This window comes from Mustela nigripes, chromosome 7, assembly GCF_022355385.1.
Source record: "Mustela nigripes isolate SB6536 chromosome 7, MUSNIG.SB6536, whole genome shotgun sequence".
NCBI classification, from domain to species: Eukaryota; Metazoa; Chordata; class Mammalia; order Carnivora; family Mustelidae; genus Mustela; species Mustela nigripes.
The window spans coordinates 57,656,599-57,671,314 of NC_081563.1; the positions used below are offsets into that span (position 1 = coordinate 57,656,599).

The window sequence follows — 14,716 nt, forward strand, 5'->3', positions numbered from 1 at the left end:
CCTATAGATATTTTCCAACAACTTGATTGAGGGTGATTATTCTTTTTTAAAGCTTTTATTTTAATGCTAGTTTCTTAACAGTGTTATATTAGTTTCAGGTGTACAATATGGTAATTCAACACTTCCATACATCACCTGGTGCTCATCACAACAAATTCACTCCTTAATCCCTATCACGTATCTCACCCATTTCCCACTCCCCTCCCTTCTGGTAACCATCAGATTGTTTTCTATATTTAAGAACCCTTTCTTGATTTGTCTCTTCTTATTTTTTTTCCTTTGCTTGTTTGTTTTGTTTTTACATTCTACATATGAATGCAATCATACGGTATTTGTCTTTCTCTGATTGACTTACTTTGCTTAGCATTATACTTTGGCTCCATCCATGTTGTTGCAAATGGCAAGGTTTCATTCTTTTTTTATGGCTGAATAAAATTCCATTACATATAAATTCATATTTTATATATCTTTTGCCCATTCATCAATCGATGATCACTTGGGCTGCTTCCTTATCTTGGCTATTACAAATACTGCTATAAACATAGGGGTGCATGTATCCCTTTGAATTAGTGTTCTTGTATTCTTTGGATATATAGGGCAGTTAATCTTTTTTTTTTTTTTTAAGATTTTATTTATTTATTTGACAGACAGAGATCACAAGTAGGCAGAGAGGCAGGCAGAGAGAGAGAGAGAGGAGGAAGCAGGCTGCCTGCAGAGCAGAGAGCCCAATGTGGGGCTCAATCCTAGGACCCTGGGATCATGACCTGAGCCGAAGGCTGAGGCTTTAACCCACTGAGCCACCCAGGCGCCCCTAGGGCAGTTATTCTTAACCCATTTATGGTTATGTATTCCTAGGAGCATTTGATTAACTCTGTGAACCTGTTTCTTTATGCATACATGCTCATGCATTTTGCATAAAAGTGCAAACCTGAAAATGATTTAAAATCTGGTATTCTAAACTAATTAGTTTTAAAATGTGAGATGTGTTTGGGCACGCTTTATTTTGATGACCTGTTCTGTTCTTTTTCTTTTTTTAAAATGCTGCCTTTCTGTTTCTCATTAAGTTTTTAATACATGAGTCTTGTTTTCCAAGTTTTCCAAGAGCCTTGAAACAGAGGCATACTAACTTCACAGACCATTAGTGTTCTCATGAAGAGCAATAGGTCATCTCTTTAGTATCTTTACTACCTCAGAATGCATATGGATATAGTTAGAATAAATGCCTAACCAAGTTTAATATAGTCTTAAGCTTTTGATGGAACTTATAAAAATAGTTGAATAGCTAGGTTTACAAAAGGACATTTGAAGCAGCTTTGTGAAATACATGCTGTGGGTAGTTATTTAGTGCTCTATTTGTAGATTGGTAGCACCTGTCTTCATGAGGCGCAGTTGGTTCATCACTTATTAAAAGCTAATGAATTCTGAACTCTAAAATTTACCATGCTTTTTGAGCTGAGCTAACTTATTCTCTACTAATGCAAATGTTCTAAGTTAATTTAAACAGTAAATCACACTTTTCTTTATATTTGGTCAGGTCCTGTGTGTCAGTTCATAGATGGTTTGATTTCATTCTGATAGGTTTTTATATTTATGATTTAACTTACATTTTTATCATCTAAGTATATAAAATAAATCATTGAAGGAAAGTGGTATGATAAAAAACTCATTTGGATTTATAAACCCTAGGTTTAAGTTCAGCCTGCCACTTACCTCTGCAAGTTATTTGTGATTTTTGAGCCTGTTTCTTTATCCAAAACATGTGATTAGTACCACTTCAGTTCTGAGTCTCCAAAGTAAACTGTACAGTACTATGCAGATGTTATTTGACATGTATAATCTAATAAAGGATGTTAGAATAAATGTAAATGGCAAGTGGTTTCAGTTTTATAGCTTTTCTCACACATGATTAATCATCACACAATTGTGTCTGTTTTTGTCTAACAGTTTTTCAGTACAGATTTTTTAAAAATCTTCAGTAAATGTGTACATATATGTGTGTATACACACGCACACACAGGCACACACACTCAGAGTTAATTTAATCTTAGAAGAAAGCTTGATAAAGAAAACAGCCAGCTTTTTCTCTGTCACCAGTAAAGATTATGCTAAGGGTTGGGGGGTTTTTGTTGTGTTTTTTTTATTATGAAACATGGACTCTGCTCCCAGGTCCTTACCAATTAGTTAAGAACATGACTCATGCTCAGACAAGTATAATCAGTATCATAGCATTAGCACAGACAAAATCTTTTTTTTTTTTTTTTTAAGATTTTTTATGTATTTATTTGACAGAGAGAAATCACAAGTAGATGGAGAGGCAGGCAGAGAGAGAGAGAGAGGGAAGCAGGCTCCCCGCCAAGCAGAAAGCCCGATGCGGGACTCGATCCCAGGACCCTGAGATCACGACCTGAGCCGAAGGCAGTGGCCCAACCCACTGAGCCACCCAGGCGCCCCAGCACAGACTAAATCTTGTGATACTTTCAAAGAATATAGTGGCAAAATAGTGCAAAAGATTTAGAGAAAAGGCCTGTGATTTCTATTATTAACAGAAGGTTTGATTTAGCTGGAGGGTAACAGAGCACTGTTGAGCAGCGTGATTTTCCAGAACCCTTGGTGCTAGTAGTGGGATGTGGTCAACAATTAAGAATTTGAGTTGTTACCACCAGCCATAAATTTTATGTATGTAAATTCTTTCTCTCAGTCCCATGAAGAAATAGTGTCCTAGTTTTAGAGATGGGGAAACAGAGGCAGAGAAGAGTTAAATGGCTTGCCTAAGGGCTTTCAGAGTAAATAGCAGAATTGGAATTTTAACTCAAGGGCCTGTGATTTCACAGTCGTAGTATGTTTTTTCTGATTTAGTGTGTGTGCTTAACTCCAGGAATTTAAAATTTGAGCCAGTTAATTAAGTGACTAACATTTCTGTGGTCCGTTTGTTTTAAAATTCATGATTAGAGAGGTCTTTTTAGAAATGTTAAGGGTTTGTGAAGTACATGTTATAAGGTACATGTTATGGTCTTTGATTTTCTTCACATCTTGTGCTGGGTTGATATTTAAAGCTTCTTTAGGCTTGAAGTTAATTATTGCTTCCATTCTCAGTTTTTCTACCCTCCTGCCTGTTCTTGAATATTGACACTTGGGGCCTAAGAAGTCATGTGAGTAAAAAGCAGGTGAAGCAGAGAACTGTCTTTCTTTTGCTGGAGAGGGCACAATTGCTGCAGACCCTGTTACTCTTTTATGTGTTACTAGGCTTTGGGAGTTGTGACTGTTAGTTGCGTGATTTTTAAACTTTCGCTTTAGATTTCAGTAGTGAACTCATGATATTTTGTCAGCTATTTGAACAGAAGCTTGAATAAATAGCTTCAAAGTTTTTGTCAAAACACTTGACGGTTTTCATCAAGTTACCTTGCAGTTTGGAGAAAGGAATAATAATAATAGTAATAGCCACTTACTGTGCTCCTGTATTGTGACAAGATACTGTGCTACAGGTTTTAGAGGCATTATTCCTAAATATTTCTAATGCCTAATTCTTATTACTTCTATTCCTGACAAGAAGCTTAACTGGATGATAGAGGGTACTAATGGAATTTCTTACAGATGAGGAAATTGAGGCTCATGGTAGGGAATGAGTACCTTGCCTCAAGATCTGACAGCTAGTATGTGATGGAGTCTGGATTCAAATACAGGTCTTTCCAGCTCTAAAACCCACGCAAGCTTTGAGAGGTAGAAGAGGTGGAGGATAACACACCTCCTCCCTGGCATAGTTTTCAGCAAATATTTGTTATATAGGTTGTGAGACCATCTATCTACTTTCTTGTCCACTTGAATGACTTGGGACTTCTTTAGCACTACCAAACTTTTCTTCACTTTCTGAATTCCTGCTTCAAATTTTTAGAACACTGTTCTAAACAGAGCTAAAGTGGAACCTGGAAAAAGTGATTGTCTCTAAATATCAAAAATGTGTAACCTTTAGGAGTAGGTTATGGGGACAGTTTTTAAAGAATTGCTTGGCTATTTCCTTAAATTTGGAGGAATGGCTCTTGTACTCTCAGATTCTTGATAATTGATTATTTTGACTGTTTATTTTGACTAATAGACTGCTTTTGTCCATAGCTGGAGGTTTATTTTACTTAGTGTAACCCTCAAAGTAATTAATATGTGCTTTATAAAATTCAAACAATGTAGAAACATGTGAAGGAATGAAAAGTTCTTACCTCTTTTCTCCAGCCTGATGGTCAGTTTTGAATTCTTTTCTGTGGAGCATACTTAAAATGAGTGAGGAAGAAAAGTGGATGTTAGTCACAATTAACTGCAGCCCAAAATTTTAATTAATCATTCTATACCCCAAAGTCTAATAGTGTATAGTTTAATAGTGAATTAAAATTTGGCCACTGTGTCATGATATCATAGTCATAATTTTGTTTTAGTTTTTATTTATTTGTTGACAGAATGTCAGCGAGAAGGGGAACACAAGCAGGGGGAGTGGAAGAGGGAGAACTGCGGGAAGCTTAATGTGGGGCTGGATCCCAGGACTCTGGGACCATGACCTGAGCTGAAGTCTGACGCTTAACCATTGAGCCACACAGGCGCCCTGTTTTAAATTTTATATGTGAGCTTAGTTTTAGGCTATTCTCAAGTATGATATTTATAAAAAGGTAAAAATAACATTCCCATCATGCAAGTGAATTTGCAGATAAAAAACAAATTTACTTTCCACTGAACTTTTGAAAATAGTAGGCCTTTTCTAAGGTATATTTATAATGTAGGTGATGTTATGAATTTTGTATTTTGGGGGTACTGCGTGGATAAAAACAACTTTGTTATAGTCCTCCACTGTTTTACTTTTGTCTTTTCTTCCTTCCAAAGGTTGGGGTGATGAAAGTTTGTTAGTGTCAGTCAACTTTCCTTTATAAAATATTCACTGACATGTGAACTGTATCTGATAAATTTTATTTCATAAAAGAAGAAAAAAATGTTTTTCATTTAACCCAAAAAGTTGATTTCTTATACTTGTGACTGTATTGGGTATGTGCCAGTCCTATCGGCTTATAACCTCAATCCTACTCTCTACCTACTTAGAAATCATTTCTGTTACGACAGTTATACACTGAACAAATTTGCAAAGGTGTGAAGTCTTTGAAAAACCCTCTAATTTACACTTTTTCCTCCTCAACATTTTTTTTGTTAGAAGAGTAATAAGAGCTTACTGCAGACTTTGAAAAAAGTATAAAGAAAATATCAATTGTAATCCTAACATTTGGAAGTATCCATTCCCCCCATATTTTTATGTATGTGAAAATTTAAAAAAAATAAACATGTGAAATGAGTTATACTAAATAAAATGTAATTGTTTCACATCAGAGTGTTTCACATAAACAGTCTTTTTAGAGATTTTAGAATTTCCAGTAGCATTTTATTTTACGTTATTTTTTTTTAAGATTTTATTTATTTATTTGCCAGAGAGAGAGAGAGCACAAGCAAGCAGAGCAGCAGGCAGAGGGAGAAAGAGATGCAGGCTCTCCACTGAGCAGGGAGCCCGATGCGGGCATCAGTCCCAGGACCCTGGTATGGTGACCTGAGCTGAAGGCAGCCGCTTAACCAACGGAACCACCCAGGTGCCCCACCAGTAGCATTTTAGATTCAGACATAAGATACTCTCTCAGTAGCGTCTTTTTTAAAGGTACAGAAAATTTTCTGTTAGTGCTTGCATGCAAAAATGATAGTATCAAGATTATGTCCAAATCTTAAATAATGGAAATAAAGAATCTCCAATATTACTAAAATAGACCATGGATTGAATTACAGGAGAAACTGATAGCAAAAAATTTTTCACTTGGTTTATTTTTGCCCCACAATCCAGTTGTTAAAGGCTGTTAATTTCCCCAAATCTACCCCTTTCTGTCTAACCTTAATCTATGTTAGTCTTACCGTAACTTTCTTAGCTTTCTCACTAATCGTTTCCTCTTTAAATTAAAAGTATTATCTGCTTGTGTTGTTCCAGGTTCAAGCAGCTTATAAGAGTTTTCCCTGAAAAAAATTCTTGTTCCTCAAAAGCAGCTGTTAAGATTTTATTTTATCGATTATAGCAGATACATGATTTGTTGATTTAACTCGAGAAAACACAAAATATATGTCTCTTTAAAAAATATCAGGAGCTAACTTTTCAAAGAGCTTTTTGTTTTGTACCCATTTAACTAATGTCCTCATACATTGTTTTTTTTAAAACCTTTTTATTTTGAAATAAATTTAGATTTATAGAAGAGTTGTAAAAATAGTACAGAGAATTCCTGTATACCCTTCACCTAGCTTCCTCTAATATTAACATCTTTCATACCAAGGTACATTTATCAAAATTAAGAAATTAACATTGGTACATTATTAACTAAACTATAGACTTTTATTACAGTTTCTTCAGTTTTTTTTTTAATGTCCATTTTCTTTTGCAGAATCTAGTCCAGGATGCCATATTGTATTTAGTTGTCCTATGTATTAGCGTCCATCAGTCTGTGAGTTTCTCAGTCTGTTTTTCATGGTCTTGACACTTCTGAAGAGTACTTTTAGGTATTTTGTAGAATGTCCTTCAATTTGGATTTGTCTGATGTTTTCTTATAATTGAACTGGGGTTATGGACTTTGGGAAAGATATTGTAGAGGTGAAGCACTCTACTCACTACATCATATCAGAGCATACATGATATCAGGATGACTTATTCTTGGTGATACTCACCTTAATCACTTAGTTAAGTGGTGTCTGTCAGGTTTCTCCATTGTAAAGTTACTGTATTTCCCTTTCCGTATGCTTAGAAAGCAGTCATTAAGTGCCCACACTCAACAAAATGGAATTAAGTCCAGTTCAAAGAATTGGTGGACATACATTAAAGCCACCACTGCAGTAAGTGAGGCTTGGATATTTACATGAGGCCATGTAAATATCCTGTTTTTCCTTAAAGTTTCATTCACAACTTTTAGCATTCACCAGTGGATTTTGCCTTCAGTGGTTCTTACTGTGGTGATTTATTGATACACGTTTCTACTTCTCTGATTCCTTCTATACATGTTATGTCTCTTCTCCCATTTATTTATTTAATAATTGATAGCAGTATGAATTCATGGATGTTTATTTTGTTCTTTGGCTTATAACCCAGTACATGGTTGTTTATTTTGTGGCTCTAGTTATTCTGCCTTGACCAGTGATAGAACTTTCATGTTGGCTTCTGTGTCCTTTTGACATGCCATGTCCCCATCTATTTTTTTCACCTAGTTTTATCTGAAATGTTTATCAGTGATAGCTGTAGATCTTCCTTAGTTATATTTCACAATGAAAGAGAAAGATTAAAAATGCAAAATTAAAATGCTCTCTGATCTGTTAGCATGTGCTTTGTAAAAGGCACAATGCTTGATTTTGGATACACAGAATAAGTCAGTTTATCTTCACACTCATAGACAGATATGGCAGACATGAGAGTGGGGAAAAGTGGATTCCAGAATACTGAGGGGGAGAAAATACTCACTGTCATAGTGAATTAGACATGAAAAAGACTAGAGGAGGTGGCGCCTGGGTGGCTCAGTGGGTTAAGCCTCTGCCTTTGACTCAGGTCATGATCTCAGGGTCCCAGGATCGAGCCCCGTATTGGGCTCTCTGCTCAGCGGGGAGCCTGCTTCCTCCTCTCTCTCTCTGCCTGCCTCGCTGCCTACTTGCGATTTCTCTGTCAAATAAATAAATAAAATCTTAAAAAAAAAAAAAGATTCAAAGTTCTCATTTGAGAACAGTGAGTAGGATTTACTAGAAAATCTAGAAGAGTGTTACTAAAATTGTGACTATAGATTTCTAAACTGGAATAATCAGTTTTTTCATTTAGGTCAAATTATATTGTAGACTAATCCAAGATCTTGGGGAATAGAGGAAGAATACATTCAGAGTCTCACCATTTGCTAAATTATTCTTGACTCTATACCAGAATTCTCACCTGATGCTCTCTGTTTTTAGATTGGCGTATTTTTTTCAATATTTTTACTGTGTTATTTTATAAATTATTGTTAGAGAATATTAGTAAGCAGTCTCAAATTTCTGAATTGTCTTGAACATTCAGAATATTAATAATTTAGAAATAAGGTACTACAGTAGTTAGGTAATTGTATTTTATTACCATTTTTTTGGTGGTGGGTAATTTTAAATGTCCCAGTACAAGTTACATGCTGTTGATCACAGTCTCCAGGTATGTTTATTCAACAAGAGGAAGAAGTCTGTGAGATTGATTTTGTTTCCCATTCTCCTTCATGTCTCTTATGTTAGTAAAGCTGATTGTTTGGGAGAGAACAAAGTAGTCTTAGCAATAATTATTTCATTGCAAAGAAGAGGGAGCAACTGTTCATATTATTTATAATAGCCGTGAACCTTAAATTATCAGAAATTTACAAATTAAATATTTCATAATAACATTACTAAAGTTAAAAAGAAGTGATAATTGAAAAAGTTGATTTTTAGAAAATTGACTATTAATTTCATTTAACCATAATGTAATTTGTAACACACTTACTAGGAAGCATTCCTGTTTTTGTTTCTCAGCCGTATGGTTACTCTGAAAAAAGAAGTTGATCTTTAAGGTAATGAATGACACCTCAGACACATTTGTGGCCCAGTGCTGTCCTTTATTGTAATGGGTTACAGTACGGCCAGTTCAGGGAGTGTTTTCTGGATGTCTGGCACAGTGCTCTGGGAGATTGGTTAATTCAGGGCATTAGTTGTTTCTAAATTTCTGTTTAAAATGAAGTAACTCTAGTAGTATTAATGGTGAGATTAGTCTTGCTAATGTGAAATGTTATTTGTTAACATGTACCGTGTACTCATTGCCAGTGTTCAGTGTTCATCATTCTTAAGAATTTATTTAGTCTAAGGAGCGTGTGAATAGTACTAAAGTCAGCAGCTTTATTGGCTAATAAAAGTTGTTTGGTATTAGGTATTTATTAAGGGTAAATTTTATAATTATTATCCGCTTCCCCTCCTTTTTTCTTTAGGATCTCAAACTGGAAAGGATGTTAGTTATTTAGTTCATCCTGTGCTTCACTCCCCTTCCTAATGACTTGTTTAAAAGCGTCTTACTTCCTTCTGTGACTTACTTTGTTGCTGACAAGGGCACTTTGGATTTTTTTTAAATTTTTTTTTTCAGATATAATTAGGAACAATAAGTGTATTAAAATAACTTGGTAACCCTAAAAATTTAAGTAATATGTATCTCTGTGTAAACTTAGGTAGCAGTTGATGAATATCCACAGAGATAGTCACTGCTGAAAGTTTTATATCTTGCTTACATTTAAATAATGATAATTGTCATCTAAATTTAAATTGTGAGTGATATTTAGGTTTTATCGGAAGTTAAAGTACCTTTTCTTTCTTTTAATGATAAAGGACAAAACTGAAAATCATGAATAGGTTTCCTTTAAAAATGTGTAAATTCTGGGGCTTTGGGTCCTTTTGAAATTACTTTAAAGAATACATAGCAGTGGTCCAAGTTGAAAAGGATCTCTGAGGGACTCCTTGGGAGGCTGTGGGCAGTAAGTTGTCTTCAGGTCCAGGAAGCAGTCCTTCTCCTGGAAGGAATCCCTGGGGCTGGTTTTTGAGTTAGGCCTGGCAAGTTAATGTACATAAATAGAGCCTAGTTTTCAGAAGAAAGCTTTAATACAAACTTAGAAAGTTGGTAAAGTTGTATGTTGATGTAAACAGCATTTGATTTTACCACATCTCAAGTCTAAAATATTTTTAATACAGGTTTTCAGAAGTTAAATGATCATTTTTTTCTTCTTCTTTTTTTTTTAATGGGGAAAATTCCAGGTACATGTTAGGAAAGGATCATTAAAAGCCCCTACATTGGAGGATTACCATGAAATAATGATCTGGCCTTGGAATTTGAGAGATTTATGTTTCATTGACAAGAACAATGGAAAGTTAACTCCCTATATATACTGCAGAGGAGTGGAATTTATCTAGCATAAGTCTCTTGGGCTCTCCAGGCATATGCATTACTTATATTTTCTCTCATTCTTTCCTTGGAAGTAGAAGTTCATTGATCTCAAGAGATCATGGGTGGCATTGCTTATCTTACTTTTGCAAAAAATTCTGTCATGTTCAGTGATTCATGAAAAGGGCTTCTGAAGCCATTCATGGGCCTTTTAGAGGTCCTCAAGTGATCTGTTACTGGCCATATTTTGTAGAACTTACAATGCAGTATGCTTTTTATTAATGTGATCTTCTTTTTCTTTTTGCAGTGATTATTTATTCAAGTTACTTCTGATTGGCGACTCTGGGGTTGGAAAGTCTTGCCTCCTTCTTAGGTTTGCAGTAAGTTGAAATTGAAATGCCTTTAAAGAAATTAATGCTGTGTGTGTTTTCTAGGTAGAGGATCAAACCATTTTATTCAGAATTAAATAGTTCTTCCAGAATTTATGTATTTAAAAGCCTCCAAGTGTACATTCCCAATATCTTGGACTCTGAAGTAGAAGAAATGCTGTTGCTTTTAAAAAGTTCAAAGCATGATTATAAAGTTACAATGTCTGATACTCTTGGTAGAGTTCAGTTAGTTGCCCTGTATTTAAGTGACTGGATGAAGAATGAACCGTCAAGTAAAATTTTAGTAGAATAGAAGAAAAAGCAGGGCGTGGTACAGACTTTTTTTTTCTCCTGACAGTGGCGTAGTGTTTTATATGCTACACTTTACAAACAGGTGTATAACTTTAAACCTACTGAATAGACTCCACAGCTGCCTTCAAAGCTGCCTTCAAATTTAGCCTGTTTTCCTTCTCACTGTCTAGGTCTTTGGTTCTCAGAGTATGGACCCTGGGGGATAATCAAGACTTTCTCAGAGGGTCTGAGAGATTAAAGCTTTTATCTTAATAATACTAAACCATTAGCATTTACTGAGTACTTACTTAGTACTAAGACAAAGACGTTTGCCTCTGTCACTGTTGATATCTGCTCTGATGCTGCAGATGCAGTGGTGGGTAAAACTGCTAGTGTCTCAGCACCATGGTAAGGCAGTGCTAAGTGCTGAACTGTAACGCGTAGGCACTGTACTTCCCTGTATTTATTCATGGGGCGGGCGGGTGTTTTCACCTCAAGAGTTACTGATGAGAACAGTAAGAACGATTAATTTTTAAACATCTTGATCCTTGAGTGTTCTTTTTAACATGTTCTGTGTGAAAAAAATGAGGAGTGCATATAAAGCACTTGTACTGCACACTGAAGTATGTTGATTGCCTTGAGGAAAGTAAAAGCACTTACATAGTTGAGTGAGCCGAACTAGCTGCTTTTTCCATTTTTTAAATTTGTTCCTTTTTTGTTTTATTTGAAAGAACAATTGACAAACTGTAGTTATGTAGAATTTGGTGGCATTGGGCAGATATTTTCTCAAATGAACTGAGACTCATTTCAAGAAAAAAATCTGATAGCATTTGCTGCCTGTAATAAAATTGAAGCTTTCAAGGGAAGATTACAAGTTTTCTAAACTTAAAATTCACCCCTGTGAGCTTGATAGCATGTCAGATACTTACTGTGACTTTTCTGATGAGTGACCATATTAATGAATATCATTAAAAATATACATAATTCTGGGGTGCCTGGGTGGCTCAGTGGGTTAAACCTCTGCCTTTGGCTCACGGTCCTGGGATCAAGCCCCCCATTGGGGTGTCTGCTCAGCAGGGGGCCTCCCCACCACCACCCACTTGTGATCTATCAAATAAATAAAATCTTTTAAAAAAATAAAATTAAAAATACCTAATTTTTTTTTAGATTTTACTTATTTATTTGACAGAGAGCACAAGCAGGGAGAGCAGCAGAGGGAGAGGGAGAAGCAGGCTGATGCAGCTTTGATCCCATGACCCGGGGATTATGACCTGAGTCGAAGGCAGTTACTTAACTGGCTGAGCCACCCAGGCCCCCCTAAAAATATATATAATTGTATTATATGTAACAGCTAGTGAAACCAAGGAACTACTAGAATAAAACATAGGCGGCTCATAATCTTGTGCGAAAATACTTTCTAACATGGAAACATCAGGAAAGGATTGTTAAATTTGCATTTAAATAAACGTCAAGCACATGCAAAGGTAGAAAACATGATACTAACAAAAAATATATATATGAGGAAGGGATGACATTCTCAATATATAAAGCACACTTACATACTAAATAAGAAAAGGATGTTTGTCCTGATGGAAATACGGGCAAATACATGAACGGGCAACTCACCAAAGAAAAAATACACGTTGACAGTAAATACGAAAAGCATAGTTTTATTTATAATTAAAGGACTTTAAAACTAGGCAGTACTTAATTTTTATTAAGTTAGCAAATATTAAAATCAGGAATCATCCCTGTATTAGATCATACCCAATGCTGGGTATGTGGGAAGAATCTGGAGTCTCTTGATGAAAATGGTTATAGCCTGAGGTATCTGTATGTTAAAGAAAATCCTCTTTGGGATGCTTATTGATCTAAGTCCCACATTTTCAGTATTGCCTACCTACACACAGAATTGCCTGGGAAGCATTTAAAAAGTACTGATTCCCCGGTCCGTAGAATAGAGATGAGCTGCACGAAGTATAATAAAGAAATATATAAGCTATGAGAGCACAGAAATATATAAGCTACAAGAGCTATGAGAGCACTGTTGGCCAGGGAGTTAAAGAATGTTTGGACAGTCGGTATTTCCTGAGCTCAAAATCCAAGAATAAATAAAAATTATGACCCAGGCGCTGGGGATTAGGAGGTATGCATAAAGAAATGTTGAAAATTTGGACAGAAGGAAGAGAATGTGCAGTGGCTCAGAGGCAGGCAAGTAAGGCAGATTTTAGGCACGTAAATAAGAATTCTAACAAAGCATTAATAGTATTTACAGCAAAATACATGTCATGTGGGAGTGCTAAGTGAATATTTATTGTACTCACTTGGTTCTTCGTTCACTTTCTGTTGTACCTGATACTTATTAGGCACTCATTTAGAAAGAAGTAAGTTTTAAAAAATGAATACCTAGTATTTGTGATCAGCATTTTGTCAGATTTCATCAATGCTTTAAAAAGATCCTTTTACCCAGTGATTTTTGCATGTGTATAAATGTGAATATATGAGGAAGTCAGCATGGCTACCTCTAGCCACTTGGAACTCTCTGACACATTTTACAGTTTTTCTTTTCTTTAATTCTTTCTTTTTTTTTTTTTTTTTAAGATTTTATTTATTTGACAGGGAGAGATCACAAGTAGGCAAAGAGAGAGGGGGAAGCAGGCTGCCTGCTGAGCAGACAGCCTGGTGGCGCTCCATTCCGGGACCCTGAGATCATGACCTGAGCTGAAGACAGAGGTTTAACCCACTGAGCCACCCAGGAGCCCCACATTTTACAGTTTCTCTTAAGAGATCTGTTTTGTTTTAATTCCATGGACACATTACATTCAACATTATGGAGACTTGCCCACACTGTTTTCATTTCTTCCCTTACTCTTTTTTGGAGTGTTTTAATGCGAATTCCAAATATGTCATTTCACTCCTTTATACTTCTCACAATGCATTTCTAAAAATTGGACATTTTGAGGGTGCCTGGCTGGCTCACTTAGGGAGTATGTAACCTTTGATCTTGGGGCTGTGAGTTCAAGGCCCACGCTGCTTTGATTACTTAAAATCTTTTTAAAAATGAATAAAAACTGGATATTTTCTTATAACAATGTCATTGTCAGCTTACAAAATAAATTTTGCTGATTGTCTCAAAAGTGTGGTATCACAGATGCTTTGAATCAGGATTCAAACATGGTATATACATCCCATTTGGTTGTTTGCTGCTCAGTTTCTTAGAGTTTTTCCAACCCCCTTTTTTATTTATGTATTTTTCATGTCTTTTACTTTTGGCAGAACCTGTGCAGTTCCTTATATAGATTATCCAGCATTTTAGATTTGTCACTTTGCTTCTTTGTGGTGACTTTAAACTTGTTCCATTATCTCTCCTGTTAGTGTAGTTGGAAGCCCCAGAACTGTGCCATTCTTATGGTAGCTACTAGCCCTGTGGCTTTTTACATTTAAATTAATTAATTAATTAATTAAATTTGAATAGAATTTAAAATTCGGTTCCTTATTCTCACTAGCTAGTGGTTACTATATTGACTAGTACAGTTTATAAAACCTTTTCATCATCAGAGTTCTGTTTGATAGGGCTGCTCTTAATAGATTTAGGCCCATTTTTGTTGGCAGAGTACCTGCTAAATGTTGCTTTGTGCTGGCTAAGATTATTCAGTGGGTTTAGGTGGTGATAGCCTGATCTCTCCATTCACGTATCTTTTCACAAACATTTTCACTTTTTTTTTTTTTAAGATTTTATTTATTTGTCAGAGAGAGAGGGCACAAGCAGGGAGAGTGGCAGGCAGAGGAAAGAGGAAGAGCCAGGCTCCCCACCAAGCAAGGAGCCTGATATGGTACTTGAACCCAGGACTCTGGGATCATGACCTGAGCCAAAGGCAAATGCTTAACTGACTAAGCCACCCAGGCACCCAGGCATCCCACATTTTCACTTTAAAGAAAAAAGTTTTGTTTCCATTCTGAATGTCATAACAGATGACTTGAGGAAAACAGGTATAATTTTAAAAGTTTATTTATTATTGGGTTAAACATTGTTCACACAAAAACTTGTGCACAAATGTTCATAGCAGTATTTCTCATAGTAGCCAAAAAGTGGAAACAACCCAAATGT

At 35.7% G+C, this 14,716-nt stretch overlaps 1 protein-coding gene across 1 annotated transcript in view; it reads left to right on the plus strand.

The window, feature by feature from the left end:
• Nucleotides 1–14,716, plus strand: part of RAB1A (RAB1A, member RAS oncogene family) — a 30,510-nt gene that overhangs the window by 6,259 nt on the left and 9,535 nt on the right. The window contains exon 2 of the mRNA XM_059405966.1: nt 10,257–10,329. Coding sequence (XP_059261949.1) covers nt 10,257–10,329 — 73 coding nt within the window. The remainder of the gene's footprint in view (nt 1–10,256; nt 10,330–14,716) is intronic.